General features: G+C 44.8%; 1 protein-coding gene and 1 pseudogene across 3 annotated transcripts in view; one reads left to right on the plus strand and one right to left on the minus strand.

Moving 5' to 3' along the window:
* The window catches only part of LOC117354479 (jerky protein homolog), a 63533-nt gene extending 55577 nt beyond the window's left edge, over positions 1 to 7956 (plus strand). For all 3 annotated transcript variants that reach the window (XM_033932109.1, XM_033932110.1, XM_033932111.1), the window contains one exon: positions 5993 to 7956. In XM_033932109.1, the coding sequence (XP_033788000.1) occupies positions 5993 to 7768 (1776 nt within the window). In that variant the 3' untranslated portion in view covers positions 7769 to 7956. The remainder of the gene's footprint in view (positions 1 to 5992) is intronic.
* Positions 7957 to 19140: 11184 nt separating this feature from the next.
* On the minus strand, positions 19141 to 19293 carry LOC117356068 (annotated as a pseudogene).
* Between the last annotated feature and the right edge of the window lie 6771 nt (positions 19294 to 26064).

The following is a 26064-nucleotide window of genomic DNA, read 5'->3' on the forward strand; positions in this document are numbered from 1 at the left end:
ACCAACTGCCCGAATAAGACCTCTCGCAGCGCACAAACCTCTTTAATTACCCATCTCTGAAATCATGTCACTACAAGAAGTTCCTAGACAGAATGCTATCTTTCCAGGCAGCTCAACTGAACACATGGCTAGCCAAACCGATTCTCGAGGCTACATCATACCGCTGACTCCCGAAAATCACTGAAGACCCGTCTCTTTAACGCAACCTGCGTTTCTCTTCCTCTGCCAATTTCACTTCCCTGAAAGCCCTTTCTCTCCCCCCCCCACCCTTCCCCAATTCGACGTATATTGCTGTAATCCTCTCTTATTCGCATCTTCCTGTAAACAGCTTTGATCTCCTATATCCTGTTGTAAACCATTTCGTACTGTATCCTGATCTAAAACCCTTGCTTCTTGTTGCAAACATCTTGTTTTCTCATTGCATGTATCTTCTTGCAAGCCACCCTAATCTTATGTATCCTGTTCCAAACATATGTCTCTTGCTGTAATCACCGCATTCTCTCACTGCACGATTCTTGTTGTAAACCGCTTTGAACTTGTGGTATAGCGGTATATAAGAAATAAAATTATTATTATTATTATTATCAAATAACAGCCTCCACTGGGTTTCAGCCCAGTGGAGGGATTGGTTTTCTATATCACATAGGAGCTGTCAAACATTTTGCTGATCAATTTTTGAGTATGGTTTCAGGCTCCTTTTACTAGCTGTGATAAGCATAAGAACATAAGAATTGCCGCTGCTGGGTCAGACCAGTGGTCCATCATGCCCAGCAGTCCGCTCATGCGGCAGCCTTCTGGTCAAAGACCAGCGTCCAAACTGAGACAAGCCCTACCTGCGTACGTTCTGGTTCAGCAGGAACTTGTCTAACTTTGTCTTGAATCCATGGAGGGTGTTTTCCCCTAATGACAGACTCCGGAAGAGCGTTCAGTTTCTACCACTCTCTGGGTGAAGAAGAACTTCCTTACGTTTGTACGGAATCTATCCCCTTTTAACTTTAGAGAGTTCCCTCTCGTTCTCCCTACCTTGGAGAGGGTGAACAACCTGTCCTTATCTACCAAGTCTATCCCCTTCAGTACAGTACTTTGAATGTTTCGATCATGTCCCCTCTCAATCTCCTCTGTTCGAGGGAGAAGAGGCCCAGTTTCTCTAATTTTTCGCTGTACAGCAGCTCCTCCAACCCCTTATCCATCTTAGTCGCTCTTCTCTGGACCCTTTCGAGTAGTACCGTGTCCTTCTTCATGTACGGCGACCAGTGTTGTACGCAGTTCTCCAGGTGAGGGTGCATCATGGCCCGGTACAGCGGCATAATAACCTTCTCCAATCTGTTTTATTATCCCCTTCTTTATCATTCCTACCACAGCTTCAAAAGGTTTTCCACGTCCTATGGTAAGTTCTGGATGAGCGCATGCAATCTATGTGGGACAGGATTTTTCTTAATTTTTCTTCTGAGGGGGCATATCTGAAGATGGAGAGCATGCCTGACAATGCGAATCAGCGCAGCCACATTACCGCTCACTAACTGATTAGTGCGAGATCAGCATTTAAGCCCTTACTGCCTACAAAATATGTGGCAGTAATGGTTCATACACTAGTTTCTGGCAACATTAGTGCATGGCCATTAATTCAGAAAATAGAAAAAATGGCCTTAGCACCTCAGAAAAACTTGCATAATGGCATGCCAAGGCCACTTTCTACTACCGCTTTGTAAAAGGGTCCTATAGTAACTGTATCACAGAAGTGACTGGCTGCTTCCTTCCAAATTTGCTGTGTAGAGTAGTGGCTCCCAACCCTGTCCTGGGGGACCACCATCCAGTCAGGTTTTCAGGATTTCCCTAATGAATATGCATGAGGGAGATTTGCATATAATGGAAGTGACAGGTATGCAAATGTCTCTCATGCATATTCATTAGGGAAATCCTGAAAACCCGACTGGATGGTGGTCCCCCAGAACAGGGTTGGAACCACTGGTGTAGAGTATATATGTATGAGGCGTGGGTATGTGTGGAGGTGGTTTGTTAACTGCCTCCTAAGCTTGTATGAAGGGGTATTGGATCATGATTGTATCAGCTCTATGTGACTCACTAGAGAACATAATGAACATGAAGGGATGATTTTGAGATGTGGAGTTGTGTGTTCAAGGCGTTGAATATCATGTGGTTTTGTTAAATCATATAAAACCTTCTGGAGTATGTTGTTTTGTTAATTCAAAGCAAAGCAGATTATATAGATAAAAATCAACAATTCTAGTGCAATGTGTCTAGTGGTCCTGAACTGTGGGGTTTTGCATCTGAACCCACAAATTGCTTGCAGAAAACTGTCAATTATCTTTTCAACTCCGCCTCCTTCCCGGGGAGCTGCTCCTGTCCCCCTCAGTTTGTTTTCTGAAAGCAAGTTGCTCAGAAGTGTTTCCGCTCTACGGTTTTATTATTTTCGGGTATTTGTCTGTGTTCAATTGGAGGCTCGATGCACAGAGCTTCCCACTTGTTGGGACCTCTACCTGGGAGAAGATGCAGATTCACGCTGCTGAAGTCTTCTTCCTAGCAGGATCAGCCCTTGGGGACAACTAGCTAACCAGCCTGCTTTTGTATTTTTGAAGCTCAGGGGTCATCCCCTGCATAGCTGCTCGCATCCCTGATTTATTCAGGAGCTTGAATGCAGGCTGTTTGGGCTCCTTTTTGGCTCGGCCGGGATTAATAGTGGACTGGTTTCATGGTCCTCCCCCCTTTGAAATACGGTTTTCGGGGGGGTTGAGGCTCAGTCTGACCTTGGTTCTACTGGCAGCCTGAAGAACAGGTTTGTCCAGTGAATCTGTGAGGCAGATTTCTTCTCCATCTGTTCCATCTGAATTCCTATGTGAAGCAGGCAGGCACCACATGGCACAGTGAGTAAGGCTATTATAGTCTATGGGGGAAAATCTAAGAGGGGTGTCTTTCGAAGTTGAATTTGAAGGTTTCTGCACCCAGAGAGCCTAAGTCACCCTCTTCTAAACCCTCTTTCCCTGCATTTATTTTCCTTCAGGGAAGTCTCCACGATGGTTTTTGACATGATTTTTGCTGGTGGTGTCCATCTTGGATTTTAAACTAGCTTCTTTTCTAAAGCCTACAGCTGCCTCAAAACCCCTCAATTTTGCTTAAAATTGACAAGGATGGACCCCTCAAGCCTTCTTACCCTATATCTTCTCAGATTTGCACTGGATGGATGGCCGAAGGTCATCCATGTCCAGCGTACAGCGGAGTGCATGGGGGAGGGGTGGGAGCCTTGGGATTAGCCTCCTCTGAGTCCTCCAGGGCTGGATATCCACTGGGGATGAGACCCTTGTCAGAGCCCTCCAAAGGCTTTTTGGCTAAGCGCAGATGCTTGAGGGTGGAGGAGCCCAGGAAGACCAGCAGGGGGTCTCTGCCAGGGTCCTTGAGACCTCCCAGTACAAGGCTTCACCCCAGATTTTGTGAGCCTCATGTCAAACACCTATTTGAAATGCCAAGGGTCCTCAGCCCCTGCTTGCAGTGCACCTGAGGTGGTGGCACAGGGGAGCTCTCCTTAGCATGCGGCCAGATGAGGACACAGTTTTGGACCAGGAGGTTCAGTCTTACATAGACTGGGAGGATGGAAAGTTCAATTCCATACCACTGTTGTCCCGAGATGAAATTTTGCTGGCAGAGTCTGGTCCTTTGCATGAGTATTACTACTACTACTACCATTTATCACTTCTATAGCGCTGAAAGGCGTACTCAGCACTGAAAATATTTATATTTAATAGACAGTCCTGGCTCAGAAGAGCTTACAGTCTGACTTGGTCAGACAGACATGACATATAGGGTTCGGGATTCAGAACCCAAGGTGAGAGGAGTTAGGAGCTGAAAGCAGTCTCAAAGAGGTGGGCTTTTAACTTGGACTTGAACACTACCAGAGACGGAACCCGCCGTTGAGTCCTAGAAGTTGTTCAGGATGGTTACAAAATTGAGTTCTGTGCCCCCTTCCAGACCGCTTTGTAGATTCTCTGACCAGCCGACCAGAGAGAGGCCTCAGTCCGAGCAATGGTGCAAAGGCTTCTGGATCTTTGTGCCATAGGTTCGGACAGATACGCCACATACTTCATTGTGCCAAAGGCTCAGAGGACTGGTGGCTAATTCTGGACCTCAAGTCAGTCAATGCAGCCCTGAAAGTGCTGCATGTCTGCATGGAGACCGTTCGGTTGGTCATAGTGGCAGTGGTGCCGGGGAAATTTCTCGCTCTCCTCTATTTGACAGAGGAATATCTTTGGCTCATCGGAGCTCCATCCAAGAAGGGAAAGGGAATGGGGACTTGTATACTGTCTTTTTGTCACTTTGGCATTTCCAAAACTGTCATTCAAAGTGGTGGGTGCTGGAGGATTAAGTGACTTGCCCAGGGTCACAAGGAGCAGCACCGGGATTTGATCTCGCAACCTCTGGGTGCTGCTCAAACTGGCAGTTTCAAGGGTGGTGCAACTCCTCCAGGACTTGGGATGGGTTGTCAACGTCAAGAAAAGTCGGCTGGAGCCAACCCAGCGCCTGGAGTACCTGGGAGTTTTGTTTAACATGACCTTGGGCCAAGTTTTTCTCCCAGAGCCATGCAGACTGAAGCTCCAGAGACAGATTTTGGACCTGCTACAGAGTTTGACTCCCATGACATGGCATTATCTGCAGATCCTGGGGTCGATGGCGGCAGCTATAGAGGTGGTCCCTTGGCACATGAGACTTCTCTAGACTTTGAGAGGGAGAAAGTTTTCCACTACTCTGGGAAGGCTTCCGGGTCAGCTATAGGCAGCATTTAGGAAACACTGTCTGCGGCTTTGTGAAGAGAAACGAGATCAGAGTTAGATACAAATTCAACTTAAGAATAGTTTTAAAAATAGAACTCGTTCTTAACCTAGGAGCTGCCTGTAATGTTTATTGGTAATGTTTGTTACATAGCAGAACTGCTTGTATTGTCGGGAATTCTTTTCTGTTTTCCTCCTTCCAGTCATTACTGTGCTATTTAACTACTTTTATTTTTTAATTTTTTTTTACAAACTTTGAGGTGGCAGGAGCAGCTTCCTGGGGCGGAGGTGGAGTTGAAAAGATTATTTGACCGTTTTCTGCAAGCAATTTGCAGGTTCACAAGCAAATTCCTACAGTTCAGGACCACTAGACACATCTACAAGAAAGAAAATGATTGCGGTAAGAACCTAATCTTTCTTTATATACAGTATACAGTAGAATCCCAGTTAACTAGCACTCAACTGCCAAAAAAAAATAAAATTTCCAGCAAAAAAAAAATCATCTCCCATGCTCCTGACCTGACACCCCCCCCCCCTCCTTCCAGCCCTGGCAGGGCCTTTCCTCTGCCGCATCACTTCTGATGTAGCAGAGGAAAGGCCCTGCCGGGACTGGTCGCAAGCAGCCTGTTTACAACGCTGCCTCTGTTGACTTGGCTGCCACTAATGCTTTGGGAGAATCGCAGGTAAGAAATACCAGCTCTATAGGGTGAGGGAGGTCCCTTGGAGGCCAGACCCACGCAGAGGGAGGGAGGGCAAACCTGGGGGTGGGGGACGAGGTGGACCAAAAATGTGTTGGGGCAGGAAGGGACATGGATGCTGGACCTACAGGTGAAGGACAAGGGAGGGGGGGATATATGGATGGATATTGGACCCATAAGTGTGTTTGTGGGAGATACAGTGACTCAGGCAAGAAAGGAGGGTGGGAAGGGAGGAAGAGATTCTGGACCTACAAGTGGGGTTGGGGAGGGTGATAGAGAGAGGAAGAGAGAGTGACTCTCCAGAAAGGCGATGTGGGAAGGGAGACAAAACTGCAGTTGGAGTGAGAGAGAATAGAGGAGGCTGGAACCTGAGAAGGAAAAGACATAAAGGAATTTCAGGCCTAAGGATAGGGGAATTCTATGCAAAACACTACAAATAATCTTTGCAAAATTTTGTATTATGCACAGAATTTTCAAAAAATTTTGAGCAGAATTTTTCTTTTTTTTTTTGCGCAGAATTCCACTAGGAGTAAAATTTTGTGTTCTCACCCAACCCCAAGTATGCCGAAACAGGTCCCAAGTAAGCGTAAACGTGTGGTGCTTACCCTGAAGCAGAAGATGGAAATATGCAAAAGGCTTGCGAAAGGTGAGAGTCGTGTGGTGCTCATGAAGGAATTTAATATTGGTTCATCAACGATCTATGACATTAAGGCTCAGTCTCAGAAGATAAAGGAGTTTTATGTTAAGTCGGGGAGTGACCAGAGTATAGAGAAGCGTCATACTCTTCATACACCGAAAATGGAAACGCTTGACCAGGCCCTGTATGAGTGGTTTTTGCTGAAAAGATCGGAGGGTGAATGTATTTCTGGATCCATGTTGCAGGAAAAAGCGAGAGAATTTCATGAGAAAATGAATATTGAAGGTCAGTGTTCATTTTCAAGTGGCTGGCTTAACCGATTCAAGGCTCGTCATGGCATCTGTAAGCTGGACTTGTCAAGTGAGCGGAAATTGACTGCAGCTTCATTTCGTGACATGTTTCGTGAATTTGTTGTAGAAAATGGCCTGACCCCAGAGCAGGTTTATAATGCAAATGAGACTGAATTAATGTGGAAGTGTCTGCCTAATTCTACTTTGGTTGGTGGCAATGAGAAGGTAGCTCACGGGTTCAAGCTAAATAAAGAGCGTATAATTGTGCTTGTTTGTGCAAATGCATCAGGAAATCATAAGGTAAAGTTGTCTGTGATTGGCAAATTCCCTAAACCAAGGTGCTTGAAAGGCATAACTAACCTCCCTGTAGATTATCACACACAGAGTAACAGTTGGATGGACCCAGAAGTTTTTACCAAGTGGTTTCAATCTTCATTTGTCCCCAGTGTTAAAGAAAATTTACGAAAGAAAGGAATACCAGAGAACAGTAAAGTTCTGTTGCTCCTGGATAACTGCCGCACACATCCTCCTGCTGAAGAGCTCGTTAATGGCAACATTTTTGTATGTTATCTTCCAGTTAACGTCACGAGTCTGATCCAACCAATGGATCAGGGGGTGATACAGAACGTAAAAATGTTTTACATGCGTGACTTCATGCAGAAAATGTCTAATTTTGACGGGACAGTTCTGGACTTTCAGAAAAAATATAATCTCAAAGATGCTCTCTACGCTGTCAGTTGTGCGTGGGACTCTGTGAGAAGCGAAACATTGCGGAAATGTTGGAGAAAGTTGTGGCCAGCTGTGAGGTCTGTGGACTCCTCCCCCGTTGACATTGAGGGGGTTCCAAGCTACAGTGCAGCCGCCAGTAGCAGAGTTTATGATGAAATCTGTGAATTAGTTGGTTCTGCTAACGACAACATGGATTTGTCTCGAGACGAACTCAACAACGGTCTTTCTGCGGATGAAGCTATTCCAGTAACTCATACACTAAATACAGACGACATTATAGAAGCTGTTGTGAATCATGGAAAAATGAATGTTGCAGAGGAGCAAGAGAGGGATGACGATGCGTGTGAGGTGGAAAAAGTATCTTGGCAGAGAGCCGCTGCAGCATTTGAAACTGTAATAGCTTTTGCAGAACAGCAACCCTTCTTCACTTCTCAGCATGTTATGCAGCTGCAGATCATGCAAAACCTGACTTTGCATGAGAGATTTAGGGCCTTAAAGCAAGCTGCACACAGGTTTGCCAGTACAGCATCTTCTGTAGATCCAAAACCATCTACATCCATTTCTCCTGACTCTGGGGAAGATTCTGAAATGTTCGTGGTAAAATCTGGTGGGCAGCTGTCGCGGTCGCTACTGTAACAATTAAAAAAAAAAAACAAAAAACGTGCATGCAAATGAGGGTTCACGGAGGGTTACTAAATTTGCATGTGCCGATCACTGGAAGTAGAGATGTCCACTCCCTTCCACCACCAAGCAACCCCCAACACCTCCCTGGCAGCGGGAGAGATGCCCATTCCCTCCCACTGCCACCGTCGTGCCTTTGACGATCCCCCCCCTTACCTTGTTTACAAAGGCCAGTCAGAGAGATGCCTTCCTCCTCCGGCCAGCAGGCCCACCTCTTCAAAATGGCAGACCTTCCCCTCTCTGGTGCATCCTGGGATGCACTAGGGAGGGGCCTAGGGCTGTGGCCCAGGTTGCTTAATGCCCCTCTTATGGGCGTGGCCTTAGGCATCTGGGCCAATCAGAGCCTTAGGCCCTTCCCCAGATGCACTAGGGAGAGGCCTAAGTCTTTGGCCCAGATGCCTAAGTCCCCACCCATAGGAGGGGCCTTAAGCAACCTGGGCCAATTAGAGCCCTAGGCCCCGCCCCAGTGTATCCCAGGATGCACCGAGAAGGGGAAGGTCCACAATTTTGAAGAGGCGGGCCTGCTGGCCGGAGGAAGAAGGCATCCCTCTGACTGGCCTTTGTAAACAAGGTAAGGGGGGGGTCGTCAAAGGCACGACAGTAGCAGTGGGAGGGAATGTCTGAGCTGTCAAAGCCTTACTTTCTAGTGCCTGAGCGCTGATTGGCTCAGGCATTGAGGAAAGCAAGGCTTGACAGCTCAGACCTGCCAGAAAATTTGGCTCACAAATGTAGGACAGCAAGGTTTGGGAATCACCCGACAATAATAGAGAATTGCCCAGAATGTTCCTTTAAATATTAATGACCTCATTGTAATACATTTGCATGGCAGAGTCAGAGACTGCTAGGAAGCTCGGAAAAGACCACAGTAAACCGTTTTGATAATCCCTGCTAAAATATATGAATGCTAAACCGGCTGGAACCGGTTTAGCGACCTCGTTAAAGTTTTGAGAATCTTCCCCTCTGTCTCAGCGACACCATCATCAGATCCTGATGACCCTGATGCAATGTCTACCCAGTAAACTCTCTACCCCTACTGTAACAGTTTTAAGTGTGTATGAATCTGTTTTTTTTCCAAGTTACTTGAAGTTAAAAAAAATTATGTTGGTGAAGTTCACTGTTGAAAGCTTTGACTGTTTTTTTTTTTAAACTTTATTATTTCCCAAAATGAACAGTGCAATACAAATATATACATCTGAACCACATCAAACCATAAAGAAACACCTTTGAACTACAAAATTTAAAAATCATCATTTTCCCCCAACCCTTTACAGATCAGAGATGTAGACATATTCCAATATATTGCTATGAAATACCCCCTCCCCCCCCTGGATGTGTATGGAACCAAACCTATCTTAACCTAAAAAGAGATATAAATTAAATAGATGCAACAAAAGCTGCTAACGGGCCACACACTAATTTAAATACCTTATTATATATGACTGCTATTTAACTAAAATTACACACTGCATTCTCAAAGCTTTTTTTTTTTTTTTTTCCTTATTTGACTTAGTTTGCTTTTATTTACTGTATTTCAATAGCGCTAGGTCCAAAAACAGAGCTTATAAAAACCTGGATAACACAAGAAAACCTGGACTGTCTTTTCCTCACAGAAACCTGGCTAACCTCCGACTCAGACCCCAGAATAACTGAAGTCTGTCCACAAGGATACAAAATTACAGTGGTCTGCAGAGAAAAAAAAAGAGGCGGAGGCCTAGCAATCTTAATCAAACAAGATCTAACCCTTAATATAATTGAGAAAACATCTAACCCGTACATGGACCTTTTAGCTTGCCAACTCTCAAGCACCACACTAAAAGACACACTAAACTGCATACTCTGCTACATAGTGCCGGGAAACTGGTCTTTAGCAAGAACCGAAGTGGAAGACTTCATATACCAAAACTCACTAATAGCAACCTACAACCTACTCCTAGGAGACCTAAATCTACACCTAGATGATCAATCATCCAAACAAGTAGACAACTTTCTCTCATTTCTCAAAGCCTTATCCTTCCAAATGCTGAATCCACAAACAACTCATGAAAAAGGCCACCAACTTGATATTGCAGCCTTCATGACCCACCAACCATCCTTAACAGAAATTCATACATCTAACGGAACATGGTTCAGATCCATCTGGTCAGACCACTACACCTACACTTTCAACATTGACTGGACCAAAAAAAAACAAAAAAACTATACCAAAACTCAATAAAGTAACATACACCTCACGCAAACACATCGAACCCTCCATATTCTGGTCAAAAATAAATGAAACTATTCTAGAAAACAACCCCGAGGACTATATCTTACATTGGGAAAGACTTTGCTCCAACACTCTTGATGATTTAGCTCCACTGCAAACCAAATCCAGACCCAGCAGGAGATCAGATAAATGGTTCGATTCCGAACTGCTACAACTCAAAAGACAATGTAGACGACTAGAGAGAAAATGGAGAAAATCGAACTCGGATCATACAAAATCCACCTGGAAAAAAATCAACAAACAATACAAATCACAATTAAAGGACAAGAGAAAAGCACACTACACCAACCTAATAGGCACTGAAACCCAAGACACCAAAAAACTATTCCAAATTCTAAAAATCCTAACCGACACCAAACCCTACCTGACCACTAACAATACTACCCCCCCTCAGCCACTCTATTAGCAGAACACTTCCAAAATAAAATTATCAATGCAAGAGCTACCCTCAATGACACCTCTACCCATCCTAACGAATTCACAATTCTACCCATAGATAGAGATTCTACTGCAGCAGATAGAATATGGTCTCAATTCCCCAACATACAATGGCCCGAATTCAACAAATACTACAAAAAATACAGCCACGCATCCTGTGACCTCAACAACTGTCCACCATATCTCCTAAAAACATCCAGCACAAAATTCTGCACTCTTCTTCTAAACTGGATACAAATCTCGCTAATAAATGGCCACTACCCTACCAACCTCAGCGAAATCATCATCACCCCGATCCTCAAAGACCCCAAAGGACCGATAGACCAAACAGCCAACTACAGACCCATTGCCTCTATTCCACTCTACGTCAAAATAATAGAAGGACTAGTTGCCAAATTCCTCTCCAATTACCTAGAAAACCCTAACATACTCCATCCCACACAATCAGGCTTCAGAAACAACTTCAGCACGGAAACACTACTAGGATCTCTCTTGGACAGAGCCAGACAACATCTCAGCACAGGAAAAAAAATGATGCTCATACAACTAGACCTTAAAGCTGCATTCAACTTGGTGGACCATAACATTCTACTACAAATCCTGGATACAATAGGTATCACAGATAAAGTATACACATGGTTTGAAGGATTCCTTAAATCAAGAACCTATAGAGTAAAATCAGACAAACAAAAATCTGAACCTTGGTCAAACCCCTGCAGAGTTCACCAAGGATCCCCTCTATCCCCGACTCTCTTCAATCTCTATACAGCCTCCCTCAGCTCTCACCTTGACAAACAAGCCATAACCTCCTACAGCTATGCCGGTGACATTACCATTCTCATACCCTTCGATCAACCTAAACTCTCCATGACGAACACAATATACCAAACACTAAAATCAATAGCAACCTGGATGAAAGATCACAAACTGAAATTGAACCCAGATAAAACGAAATTCATCCTCCTAGAAAACAACAAAATACCAACCATAACCAACATTGAAATCAACGCAATCAACTACCCCATACAAACCACCCTAAAACTGCTAGGAATAACTATCGACAGATGCTGCACCATGCAACCGCAAATCAATAAAACAATACAAAAGTCATTCTTAGTCATGAGAAACTTAAGACAAGTTCGGAAATTCTTCGAGAAAACTCAATTCCAGCTCATAGTTCAGTCCTTAATACTAGGCCTACTTGACTACTGTAATATCCTCTACCTCCCATGCCCTACAACCATAACAAAACAACTACAAACTATCCAAAACACAGCACTAAGACTCATCTACTCATTAAAGAAACATGATCACATTACAGAAGCATATCTCCAATCGCACTGGCTTCCGATCCCAGCAAGAATACAATTTAAATTCTACTGCCTACTATTTAAGACTTTATACGAAGACAGTCCAAACTACCTGAATAACCACCTCATCCACAACACCGCAACCAGACATAGGAAAACTCACACCCCATTCTCATACCCCCCCCCCCAATTAAGGAGGTCAAACGGAAAAAACTATATGATGGCCTCTTGGCCACTCAAGCAGCCAAACTAGACAACCAAATCGCCAATCTACTGACGGCATCTCTCGACTACAAGACTTTTAGAAAAGAAATAAAGACCATACTCTTCAAGAAAACTCTGAAAAAAGAAATAATACCGCAAGTCTCAAACTCCACCTCTCACTAAAGCCAACTACCCCAAACAAATAACCTTACCCATTTCTCACTCTTTTTGAAAATGACCAATTTTTTATTTTTTTTTTGTAAGTTCTTGTTGTAATACATCTTGGATAATTCTTTTGTAATCCGCCTTGAACTACAAGGTAATGGCGTAATAGAAATCCCTAATGTAATGTAATGTAATTAATATCAAGTCAATACAGTCTATAGGAGGGGCCTTAAGTAACCTAGGCCATCCCAGGATGCACCAGGGAGGGGAAGGTCCACCATTTGAAGAGGCAGGCCTGCTGGCCGGAGGGGAGGCATTCCTCTGGGGCAGTGGTATCAAACTCAAACCCTTTGCAGGGCCACATTTTGGATTTGTAGGTACTTGGATAACATGACCATTTATTTTTTTCATCAAAAGGGGACATCTATTAATTGTCAGCCTCAACCCAATCCGGCCCTAGCCCCACCACCAATCCTGCCCCAAATTTCTTCCATTCATTTTTCATGTACACATATCTTATTAATTCATAATGGTAACCATAAAATAAATTTAAAAAACCTACAAAGCACACTATACGCAGAGAAAATGTTAATTATCATTTATATTTGGAGGGATTTTCAAAGATGTCAAGGCAAATGACTTTCAAATATGCAATGTCACCTCAGTAACTATAGAAAAATAGACAAATATAGTGCAAAATATAGACAGCAGATATAAATTCTCAAAACTGACAAGTTTTGATCACTAAATTGAAAATAAAATCATTTTTCCTACCTTTGGTGTCTGGTGATTTCATGAGTCTCTGGTTGCATTTCCTTCTGTCTGTGTCCTTTCTTTCATTTCTTTCTGAACTCAGGCCCAACAATTGTCCCTTTCTATTCCCTCCCTCCTTCCTTCCTACATCCTTAATTCCCCAGTGCCTCCTTCCCATGTCCTTAGTGCCCCCAGTACCTCTGTCCTGTGTCCTTAGTGCCCCCAGTGCCTCCTTCTCATGTCCCTAGTGCCCCCAGTGCCTCTGTCCTGTATTCTTAGTGCCCCCAGTGCCTCCTTCTCATTTCCTTAGTGCCCCCAGTACCTCTGTCCTGTATCCTTAGTGCCCCCAGTGCCTCCTTCCCATGTCTTTAGTGTCCCCAGTGCCTCCTTCCCATGTCCTTAGTGCCCCCCAGTGCCTCTGTCCTGTGTCCTTAGTGCCCCCAGTGCGTCCTTCCCATGTCCTTAGTACCCCCAGTGCCTCCTTCCCATGTCCTTAGTGCCCCTTCCTATGTCTTTAGTGCCTCCTTCCCATGTCCTTAGTGCCCCAGTGCCTCCTTCCTGTCCTTAGTTCCCTTTCCTATGTCTTTAGTGCCCCCAGTGCCTCCTTCCCATGTCCTTAGGGCCCCTTCCTATGTCTTTAGTGCCCCCAATGCCTCCTTCCTTATGTCTTTAGTGCCCCCAGTGCCTCCTTCCTATGTCCCTCTCACTACCTTCCACACTTGTCCCACCCCTGAAGCCAGCCTGCCTGCCTGTCTACCTCTCTCCCTCCCTCCCTGGCCAAAGCCAGCCTGCTTACCTCCTTCCCTCCCTGCTGTGCAAAGAAAAAAAGCCTCCCTCCTTCCTTTCCCTCAGTCGTCTGCTATCTTACCGCCCTACTGCTGCTACTGCTAAAGCCAACACGAAGTCTGGACAGCCAGGCAGCGATTGGCTGGCCCAGAATGTCCTCTCCAATGTCAGAATTGACATCGGAAAGAAGACTTCCTGTTGGCTTTAGCAGCAGCAGCAGGGCGATAAAATAGCAGCGGAGTGGGAGAAAGAAAAGAGGGAGGCTTTTTTTTTTTTGCGTGGCAGATAGGGACAGGAAGTGATCGCCTGTCCCGTTGTCCCCGAGCACAGCTTCGGGATGCTGTCCCTGAAAACGGGACATTTCGGCAAAGTTGTGTGTGGGGATAACGGGACAGGAGGTCTGAAAACGGGATGGTCCCGTTCAAAAAGGGACGTATGGTCACCTTATACTTGGAGGGCCTCAGAAAAAATAGTTAATGTCTTATTAAAGAAATGACAATTTTGCATGAGGTAAAACTCTTTATAGTTTATAAATCTTTCCTTTTGGCTAAGTCTTAATAATAATATTGTCATTTATAGCTAGAGACATATGATCAAGAAACTCTTTTCTTTTACTTTTGTGATTATGATAAACATACCGAGGGCCTCAAAATAATACCTGGTGGGCCGCAAGTTTGAAACCACTGCCCTAAGACATTCCCCTTCCTCACTCATCTGATCCCTTCCAGTAGGCAGAAATCAGTGAGAAGCACTTTTCTTCATCTGACTTTTCTATGTAGCTGGAAATGGCTGAGGCCCAAAGGGTTCCCTTTTCCTTTTCTGGCCCTTCCCCCTTCTGACAGCAGAGAAAGAAGCAGCAGCAGGTACCATCTTGGTCGCTCTTCTTTGAACCTTTTCTAGTGCCACTATATCTTTCTTGAGATAAGGAGACCAGATATGAACGCAATACTCTGGGCAAGTCACTCAATCCTCCATTGTCCCAGGTGAGCCCACCAGGACAGAGACAAACAACTGAGTACTTGAATGTAAACTGCTTAGACAAGTTTCCAAGTGTATTTATTATTTGATATGCCATCTATCAAGAACCAGCTAAATGTTTTACAAAGAGAATTGTTTAAAAGCAGCTAAATTTTTTTTTAAAAAGAGAAAGGGGGTTCCAACACTGACGAAGACAAACATGACTAGAAGGGAAGGACATGAGGGCATGAAAAATACATCGAGATAAAATTGAGATAAAAATGGAGGGGTGGGGGGGAAGCACTGGAGGGAAGGGAAACACTTCTAAAGAAGTGTTTTTGTTCTGTTTGCTGAAATGAGATTGTTGGTTTGAGGAGGGGGGGGTCTCAGCTATCGCAGGCATCTTTAAAGAAGAAAGTTTTAACTTTGGATTGAAATTTTTCGAGTGAGGGCTCTAGTTTGGTGGTCTATAAATAACTAAAATAAATACATAAAACTTGGTTAATCATTAAAAATGTATACAAAACAACAGTAATATGTCAAAACCGCACAATTGCGAGCAGACAAAGCGGCGCGCCGGATTTAAACTCAATTTGAAAGCGCTCCGAGTTTGCTCTGAGGGTGTGTGTGTGGGGGGGGAAAACGCCCTCCCTCCACTTAACTTAGTAGTGTTGGTGCTGCCGTTGGGGGGAGGTGTGGGGGGAACCCCACCACATTACAGAGGAAACTGAGCTGAACTTTTTCCCTAAAAAACTAGCACCTGTCTAAACCCACCTACCTCCAAAAGTTGTTATGGAAGTCAACATGTTTTGAAATCCCCCGAGGAAGATCCAGGAGTGGATTGAAACGCCTATACCAACAGAAGGCGTTGGGACTTTCACAGCCTATCCCAGCACTGGTTTTGGCAAGAGCCACATAAGATAAGGGTTGCCTTTCGACTTTTGAACACTTTGCCCCAATAATTATTATTATGTTTTAGAAGGCATAAGGAACCAGCGTTTAGGTGTTGTTCGCAACAAAAAAACTTCTTAAGAAGGTAGGGAGGAGGGGTGAGCAGAAGTGATTAAACAATAAAGATACAGGATAGAGACCTGAACTGATACCTAAATCATAATCTTTTTCCTTTTTATGATATGCTCAGCCGTTCCACTCAGCATACAGTATACTGTTCAAATAGGAATTTTTGTTACGATTTCAAAAGTAAAAATATTTAAAAAGCTCTCCTTAGATCGTTGTAACAGTAAATTTTAATCAGCAGTTTTTAGCGTGTGTAAGATGTAAAGATTCTTGAAAAATAATCTAATCTAATCTTCTTTCTCTGCATCGCTCATACCTAGGTAGGCTGAAAGTGACTTAAAGAGGGGGGCGAGGAGGGGGAGAAGAATAGAAGAGGAGGGTAGGAGGGGGGAGGGAGAGGGGTGGAGGGGGGAGAAGAGGATACAGGTGATTAAGTGTCAAATAGATGAGTTTTCAGTTTCTTCCAGAATATGGTGTAAATAGGTTCCGTCCTGGTCATTTCAGTCAGGTCATTCCAAGATTTTACGCCTAGAAAGGTGAGCATGGAGTGGAAAACACGTTTGTATTGCAGATTTTTTGTGGAAGGGAGATTTAGAAGTATTCTGTTGAGGGTTCTGCGGGAAGTTGTCCATACCTTGGAGAAGAGCTGGATAAGAGGAGCCGCGGAGTTTCCGTAAAATATACGGTGAACGATGCATGAAGTTTTGAAGGTTATTCGTGACGGGATGGGTAGCCAGTGCAGTTGCCTGATGAAGACTATAATCGAGTCATATTTTCTCAGGTTGAAGATTAGTCTGACAGCGGTATTTTGGAGGAGTTGCATTTTGTGAATCAGAGTGGTGGGTGTTGATTCCCATGTAATCATCCTGTTACTCACTTTACTCTTCTCAGTTTTGGTCAGGGTAGGATGTTTCCTTATAGGCCTACATTGGGTGGTATCTTTAGTACTTTCAATAAACTTAGCATTATGAGAAACACTGCTTTTTAACTGTAACAGATAACCAAGCAAGATCTATTAAATAAATAAATAAATAAATAAATAAATATCAAGCAATTAAGAACATAAGAATTGCCATACTGGGACAGACCGAAGGTCCATCAAGCCCAGTATCCTGCTTCCAACAGTGGTCAACTCAGGGCCCAAATGCTCAGCTAGATCCCAATTACCAACACTACAGTCCAACTCCAACTTACCGTATGCACATAAAAACCTGGAGAATTTTTCAATGAATAGGAACAGTTACATATTAATTAATTCCCACCAAAATGCTGGCTTCTGCTTCAGAAAGGGTGGAAAGAGGCTGGGATCTAAATATTTAGTTCAGAACTTCCAACTCATTCTTCACACGTTCTGTTAACTCTAGTCTGCACGAAGTTTCCTGACAGATACTGGGCTTTGATAGCTCGTGTTTTCCATTTCAAGAACATTCTACAAGTTTCTTTAGACTTTAGGCCTGCAAGTAGGCTGTGACAACTGTAAGGCTGGTTCTTGCTAGTCTGCATGCTGTTTTACCCTCATCTTCTACGAAACCGCGCTAGTGGTTTTTAGCGCAGAGCTGCACTGCTCCCGATGCTCGAGTTCCTATGAGCGTCGGGAGCAGCGGGAGCCATTCAGCGCGGCTCCCCGTGCTGGAAACCGCTAGCACGGTTTCTTAGAAGAGGGGGTTAGATTCTGTGATTTATAATTTTGCAATCTGTATTTCTTAGCTTTTCATTACACTTTATTCACTAATTTTTTTTAGGGCTGCATTTTGATTAAAATTTCTAATCGCACTTACTCACTCAATTAAAGGTATCGCACTTAATCACTCAATTAAAGGTATCCAAGAAGCTTAAAAGGCGCATGCCCGCAATTGCCAGCTTATGTGCTCTGAGGGCGTATTCTCTAAGGGCTCGCCTTAGCGGCTTAGGATCTAATTGTAAGAGGAACATATATCCAACAGTAGTTTTGTCTTCAGGGCTAAGCTCTGATTGGGATGATAAATCTTCAAATTACAAGCAAAGCCAACAGGAGCTTCATTATTCATTGTAGACTCTATACAGCCTAAGTCTATTTGGTTACTACTGCATTGGATTTGCCAGACAAACCTAGCTGACCTCCTGCCCCCATTTCATAACCTGGTAAACCAGCCTAGCTAATGCTCTTAAGCTTTTCATCTTTACTTTTTCATTGTAACTTGTGGCTACCAATCTGCCTATGGCCTGTGGTATTTCTAGGTTATGCGTTTACTATCCTCCTCCCTTTTTTTTCCCCCCCAGCAACTATCTTTGCTTAACCCATATATTCTTGAAGTCGGTTATTGTATAAATAATAAAACAAAGAATAATAATAATAATATTTCCCAGTGAATAGAATGCTCTAGAACAAAAGGAGGTTCTAAGGGGGTAGACTAGAGAGGAACATCAGGAAATATTACTTCATGTGGGATGATAGTTGAGAATTAAGGCCAAAGCCGGGCAGACCTCAACAGGCTTTCGCTGTCACCTTTTCAACCTGTTTGGCCACTTTAAGATCATCACATACAATCACACCCAAGTCCCGCTCTTCCGTTGTACACATAAGCATTTCACTACCTAATCTGTACTGTTCCCTCTGGTTTTTGTAGCCCAAATGCATGACCTTGCATTTCTTAGCACTAAATTTTAGCTGCCAAATTTCAGACCATTCTTCAAGCTTCGCCAGGTCTTTCTTCATGTTATTCACACCATCTTGTTAAAAAGAACAGGCCCAAGAACAGAACCTTGAGGCACACAACTGGTAACATCCCTTTCCTCAGAGCCATCTCCATTGATCTGTTTTGGGCTGTAAACCGACTCTGAGGAGACATGGATCCAATGTACCAGGGGCAACTACCAGCCTAACACCGTCTATCAGCTGGGCCTCGATCAGAGGGACTTGGGCCCCTGAGTGGCGCCAGGGAGGCAGACTTCCCTCGCCATTCCTAAGGGGATCCTGGTTAGTTACTTTTCCTCTGCTTAGTAATATGCTTAAATTCAGCAGGTCACCATGTTTGTTCTGAGGCTGTAGCTGCAGAGTAACAAGGGAGGGGGTGAGAGGCGCACGAATGGGTACCTTGCACAACCTGCTGAGAGCCCTACACCTCCCAGGAGCAGGGGGACAACCCTCGAGATTGAGGATTGTGGAGGAACAGAACCTGCAGGAGGACCATGGGCATGGGGGCAGCTTTGCTCTGACTGCAAACACACACACGCAAGAGATGAATGCCATGGCCTAGCCCCATAGGGGACCAGTGAGGCATGTCAGCTCTCTGCACATCTCTGTACTCCACAGGCGAGGGTGTCCCTGGGTCTGCTCTTGAGGGGACAAAGGGTCCGAGGTGAGGGCGTTGCACAGTCATTCTCTTCCTCCTTTGAATGGGTGCCCCAGTGGCACGCTCGGCAGGAAACACTGAGGCAATTAATGCAACAGGCGATCCTCAGATAGGCATAGCCTTGGAAGGAGCACAAAGCTATGAGGTGTGTTCAAAGTATCAGTGATCAATGTGTCCTGCAATTCATACTAATTCTCACAGCTACTGTGTACTTCATCAATGCATGAGCTGAGTGATCTACTGCTAAGAGTTGAATGTGAGCGCTCAAGGCTTCAGCTTTACTGGTTTGGTCTCATGAGGAGGCATTAATTGGATGCTAGGTCGACAGTGAATGGATGTCATGAGAAAAAAAAATGGTGCAGGTACTCAGCCCTGGAGGTTCCCGCAGAGACTCTCTGGACCAAGAAAGGCAACAGCCACACACACCCCTCTTCTGCTGACCCTGCCAGCTGCTGTGTAAGTTGCCAGGGCTCCTCACCACTATGCCCTGGGTCGCTCGAGTCTTTAAACCTCCTCCGTGTCCCAACTCGCCACTTCACTTCACCTTTTAACTATGCTGGCTGTTATTCGCTCTTGTTTCCACCCTGACTCAGCAATACTCTGTATTGGAGAATGACATGGGAACAAATCTGTCCCCGTCCTTGCAGGATCCCTGTCCTTTTGATTTCTATCCCTGCCCCATTCCTTTAAGCTTTGCCTTAACCGCACAAGCCTCGAACACTTATGATTTTAAAGTTTCGAGGCTGGGATCGGTCACCGCAGTTCAATTTTTTTTTAATAATTTTTTTTTTCTGGTTCGTTGAGGGGGGGATGGACTTTTCATTGGATCTGCCGGGGGCCACCAGAGCACGGGCCTTTGGCAATTTGGAGTTACGTCTTTTAGCTTCTGTTTGCTTTTGGGGATGGGGGTGGGGGGTTTGTACGGGTGGAACGGGATGTTTGGGAGGGGGTGTTCGGGGCTGGGGGATTGTTTCTTCTGCTTTACCTCTACAACGCACTGACTTTTGTATTCCTGGAAGTTTATTCATTGCCATTGTTGTATTTGTTGTTTGATGTTTCCTATTCCTTCTAATAAAAAGATTTGAACGTAAAGTTTCGAGACTTATGCAGATGAAGACAGAGCTTACCGGGACAAGACAGGGATAAAGAGATCCCATGGAAATGAGGAAAATATGTCCCCGTGTCATTCTCTACAGTCTGTATCACTTTCTAAATAGTAGGAAATAGTGGTGCGAGTGTATAGATCACATACACCCAGGTAAGTACATGCAAGTCGAAGCAGTTTACAAGGTAAAAATAAACCAATAAATGAAACACACTCCATAAAACAACAAGAAACACTCTCCATAAAACAACATAAAACACACTCCATAAAACAACATAAAACACACTCCATAAAACAACAATCATACAAAAGATACAGTCAAGCAAACATTCTGGGGCCTAGAGCAATAAAAAGGACAAGAGAATATTAATTCTCAGCAAGTTCAAAAGCCGCCACTGTAAAAAAAAAAAAGAGTCTTAAGTTTAGATTAGAAAACATTATAAGAAGTCTCAGTGCACAAAGATGATGGTAAAGAATTTTGATAGGGAAAGTCATAAAAAAAAAGAAAACCCTAAGGGCTCCTTTTACTAAGGTGCGCTAGGGCTTTAACGCGTGGCATTGCGCACGCTACATTGCCCCGGGCGCTAGACCTTAACGCCAGCATTGAGCTAGCGTTAGTTCTAGAAACATAGAAATAGACGGCAGATAAGGGCCACGGCCCATCAAGTCTGCCCACTCCAATGACCCTCCCTATCTATCTTTGCGGATAGATCCCACATGTTTGTCCCATTTGGCCTTAAAATCTGGCACGCTTCTGGCCTCAATAACCTGAAGTGGAAGACTATTCCAGCGATCAACCACCCTTTCGGTGAAGAAGAACTTCCTAGTGTCACCGTGCAGTTTCCCGCCCCTGATTTTCCACTGATGCCCCCTTGTTGCCGCGGGACCCTTGAAAAAGAAGATATCCTCTTCCACCTCGATGCGACCCGTGAGGTACTTGAATGTCTCGATCATATCTCCCCTCTCTCTACATTCCTCGAGTGAGTAGAGCTGCAACTTCCCTAACCGCTCCTCGTATGGGAGCTCCTTGAGTCCCGAGACCATCCTGGTGGCCATTCTCTGGACCGATTCCAGTCTCAGCACATCCTTGCGGTAATGCGGCTTCCAAAATTGCACACAGTACTCCAGGTGCGGTCTCACCATGGATCTATACAGTGGCATAATGACTTCAGGTTTACGGCTGACGAAACTCCTGCGTATGCAGCCTACGATTTGCCTTGCTTTGGATGAAGCTTGCTCAACTTGGTTTGCAGACTTCATGTCTTCCCTGACAATCACCCCTAAGTCTCTTTCTGCTTCAGTTTTTGTCAAGATCTCGCCATTTAGGGTGTAAATCTTGCATGGATTTCGGCTTCCCAGGTGCATGACTTTGCATTTTTTGGCATTTCCCCGACAACATGGATTTACTAAGGGGAGATCCTGCCAATCCAACCTGATCAGCTTCTTTGACTAGGTAACGGGGAAGCTGGATATTGGGGAGTCCCTGGACATCGTGTACCTGGACTTTAGCAAAGCATTCGATAGCGTACCACACCGCAGGTTACTGAGCAAGATGAGTTCTATAGGATTAGGTGACACATTGACGAAATGGGTTGGGAGCTGGCTTGGAGGTAGGCTCCAAAGGGTGGTGGTGAACGGCACCCCCTCCGAAATGACGGAGGTGATTAGTGGAGTACCACAGGGCTCAGTCTTGGGCCCAATCCTATTCAACATCTTTATAAGAGACTTGGCAGAAGGGCTTCGAGGTAAAATAACATTATTCGCCGATGACGCCAAACTGAGTAATGTAGTGGGCAAATGCACAACAGACGAAGATTCAGTGCCCGACAACATGATGCACGACCTACTCCTACTGGAGCGATGGTCTAGGACATGGCAACTCAACTTCAATGCCAAAAAATGCAAAGTTATGCACCTGGGCAGCCAGAATCCATGCAAGTCTTATACCCTTAATGGCGAGATCCTAGCAAAAACGGTAGCAGAACGAGACTTGGGGGTAATCGTCAGTGAGGACATGAAGTCTGCCAATCAAGTGGAGCAGGCTTCGTCCAAGGCAAGACAAATCATGGGCTGCATACGAAGGGGTTTCGTCAGTCGTAAGGCGGAAGTCATTATGCCATTGTATAGATCCATGGTGAGGCCCCACCTGGAATACTGTGTGCAATTCTGGAGGCTGCATTATCGCAAGGATGTGCTGAGACTGGAGTCGGTGCAAAGAATGGCCACCCGGATGGTCTCGGGACTCAAGGATCTACCATACGAAAAACGGCTTGACAAATTACAGCTATACTCGCTCGAGGAGCGCAGAGAGAGTAACATAGTAACATAGTAACATAGTAGATGACGGCAGATAAAGACCCGAATGGTCCATCCAGTCTGCCCAACCTGATTCAATTTTAAAAAATTTTTTTTTTTTTTTTCTTTCTTCTTAGCTATTTCTGGGCGAGAATCCAAAGCTTTACCCGGTACTGTGCTTGGGTTCCAACTGCCGAAATCTCTGTTAAGACTTACTCCAGCCCATCTACACCCTCCCAGCCATTTAAGCCCTCCCCTGCCCATCCTCCTCCAAACGGCCATACACAGACACAGACCGTACAAGTCTGCCCAGTAACTGGCCTAGTTCAATCTTTAATATTATTTTCTGATTCTAAATCTTCTGTGTTCATCCCACGCTTCTTTGAACTCAGTCACAGTTTTACTCTCCACCACCTCTCTCGGGAGCGCATTCCAGGCATCCACCACCCTCTCCGTAAAGTAGAATTTCCTAACATTGCCCCTGAATCTACCACCCCTCAACCTCAAATTATGTCCTCTGGTTTTACCATTTTCCTTTCTCTGGAAAAGATTTTGTTCTACGTTAATACCCTTTAAGTATTTGAACGTCTGAATCATATCTCCCCTGTCTCTCCTTTCCTCTAGGGTATACATATTCAGGGCTTCCAGTCTCTCCTCATATGTCTTCTGGTGCAAGCCTCCTATCATTTTCGTCGCCCTCCTCTGGACCGCCTCAAGTCTTCTTACGTCTTTCGCCAGATACGGTCTCCAAAACTGAACACAATACTCCAAGTGGGGCCTCACCAATGACCTGTACAGGGGCATCAACACCTTCTTTCTTCTACTGACTACGCCTCTCTTTATACAGCCCAGAATCCTTCTGGCAGCAGCCACTGCCTTGTCACACTGTTTTTTCGCCTTTAGATCTTCGGACACTATCACCCCAAGGTCCCTCTCCCCGTCCGTGCATATCAGCTTCTCTCCTCCCAGCATATACGGTTCCTTCCTATTATTAATCCCCAAATGCATTACTCTGCATTTCTTTGCATTGAATTTTAGTTGCCAGGCATTAGACCATTCCTCTAACTTTTGCAGATCCTTTTTCATATTTTCCACTCCCTCTTCGGTGTCTACTTTGTTACAAATCTTGGTATCATCTGCAAAAAGGCACACTTTTCCTTCTAACCCTTCAGCAATGTCACTTACATACATATTGAACAGGATTGGCCCCAGCACCGAACCCTGAGGGACTCCACTAGTCACCTTTCCTTCCTTCGAGCGACTTCCATTAACCACCACCCTCTGGCGTCTGTCCGACAGCCAGTTTCTGACCCAGTTCACCACTTTGGGTCCTAACTTCAGCCCTTCAAGTTTGTTCAACAGCCTCCTATGAGGAACTGTATCAAAGGCTTTGCTGAAATCCAAATAAATTACATCTAGCATATGTCCTCGATCCAGCTCTCTGGTCACCCAATCAAAAAATTCAATCAGGTTCGTTTGGCACGATTTACCTTTTGTAAAGCCATGTTGCCTCGGATCCTGTAACCCATTAGATTCAAGGAAATACACTATCCTTTCTTTCAGCAACACTTCCATTATTTTTCCAACAACTGAAGTGAGGCTCACCGGCCTGTAGTTTCCTGCTTCATCCCTGTGACCACTTTTATGAATAGGGACCACATCCGCTCTCCTCCAATCCCCAGGAATCACTCCTGTCTCCAGAGATTTGTTGAACAAGTCTTTAATAGGACTCGCCAGAACCTCTCTGAGTTCCCTTAGTATCCTGGGATGGATCCCGTCTGGTCCCATCGCTTTGTCCACCTTCAGTTTTTCAAGTTGCTCATAAACATCCTCCTCCGTGAACGGCGCAGAATCTACTCCATTTTCTCGTGTAACTTTGCCGGACAATCTCGGTCCTTCTCCAGGATTTTCTTCTGTGAACACAGAACAGAAGTATTTGTTTAGCACATTTGCTTTCTCCTCATCACATGATCGAGACGTTCAAGTATCTTACGGGCCGCGGAGGAAGATATCTTCTTTTTCAAGGGTCCCACGACAACAAGAGGGCATCCGTTGAAAATCAGGGGCGGGAAACTACGAGGTGACACCAGGAAATTCTTTTTCACTGAAAGAGTGGTTGATCGCTGGAATAGTCTTCCACTACAGGTGATTGAGGCTAGCAGCGTGCCTGATTTTAAGGCCAAATGGGATCGGCACATGGGATCTATTCACAGGGCAAAGGTAGGGGAGGGACATTAAGGTGGGCAGACTAGATGGGCCGTGGGCCCTTATCTGCTGTCTATTTCTATGTTCTATGAAACTGAGTTGCCAGGACCTAGACCAGCGCTCCAGGAGAAGTAGGTCATGCATCATATCATCTGCCATCGAATTATTGTCTGTTGTGCTCTTGTTCACTACATTGCTTAGCTTGGCATCATCGGCGAATAATGTTATTCTTCCTCGGAGCCCTTCTGTCAAGTCTGTTATGTAGATGTTGATCAAGATCGGGCCCAGGACGGAGCCCTGTGGCACTCCACTTATCACCTCTGACATTTCGGAGGGGGTGCCATTCACCACTACCCTTTGAAGCCTACCTCCAAGCCAGTTCCCAACCCAATTGGTCAATGTGTCGCCCAAACCTAAAGAACTCATCTTGCTTAGCAACCTGCGGTGTGGTACGCTATCAAATGCTTTGCTGAAATCCAGGTAGACGATGTAGCGTAGCGTGCGGTAATTTCCTGCGTGCGCTAAAAACGCTAGCACGCCTTAGGGGTCCTTTTATCAAGCTGCGGTAGGAGGTCTAACGCACATTAAACCGCCTGCCGCGCTAGCCGCTAACGCCTGCATGGAGCAGGCGTTAGTTTTATAGCCGGCCGCGGGGGTTACCGCGTGATGAAATATCCAACGCGCTAACCCCGCTAGCGCGGCTTGATAAAAGGACCCCTTAGTAAAAGGAGCCCTATGTCTGGTGGACTTTCAGCATGCAACGGATGGTCCTGGAAGAATCCATCTGTGATCATTCATAGAATGTAAGAGACGGGTGGGGACACAAGCGATGCTAAAAGGAGTTAGGTACACCCTTGTGCAAGGCTTTAAAGCGGTGGTCTCAAATCCGCGGCCCGCCAGGTACTATTTTGAGGCGCTCGGTACATTTATTATAATTCACAAAAGTAAAATAAAACAGTTTCTTGATCATATGTCTCTTTAGCTATAAATGACAATATTATTATTAAGACTTAGCCAAAAGGAAACTCTCCTACAGCCACTTTATCCCCCAACTCTGGAACCAACTCGCCCGGCAAATCAGATCACAAAACTCACTGATGACCTTCCGGAAAGCGGTATAGACCCTCCTCTTCAACTAAAATGAAACTGCGATCTACCCCTTAAACTCCCCCTTCATCCTGAACCTGTACTTAAATAGCTGTGTAATCCCCGTACTTGAACTACTGTATAATCTTTGTACTGTCCAAATATACTCCACTGTGAATGTTTCCTTGTAGGTCGTTCTGAGCTACTGGGAGGATGGGATAAAAATCAAAATAAATAAAATAAATGATAAAGAGTTTTACCTCATGCAAAATTGTCATTTCTTTAATAAGACATTAACTATTTTTTTCTGAGGCCCTCCAAGTACCTACAAA

The sequence above is a fragment of the Geotrypetes seraphini genome, chromosome 2, assembly GCF_902459505.1.
Source record: "Geotrypetes seraphini chromosome 2, aGeoSer1.1, whole genome shotgun sequence".
Lineage (NCBI taxonomy): Eukaryota > Metazoa > Chordata > Amphibia > Gymnophiona > Dermophiidae > Geotrypetes > Geotrypetes seraphini.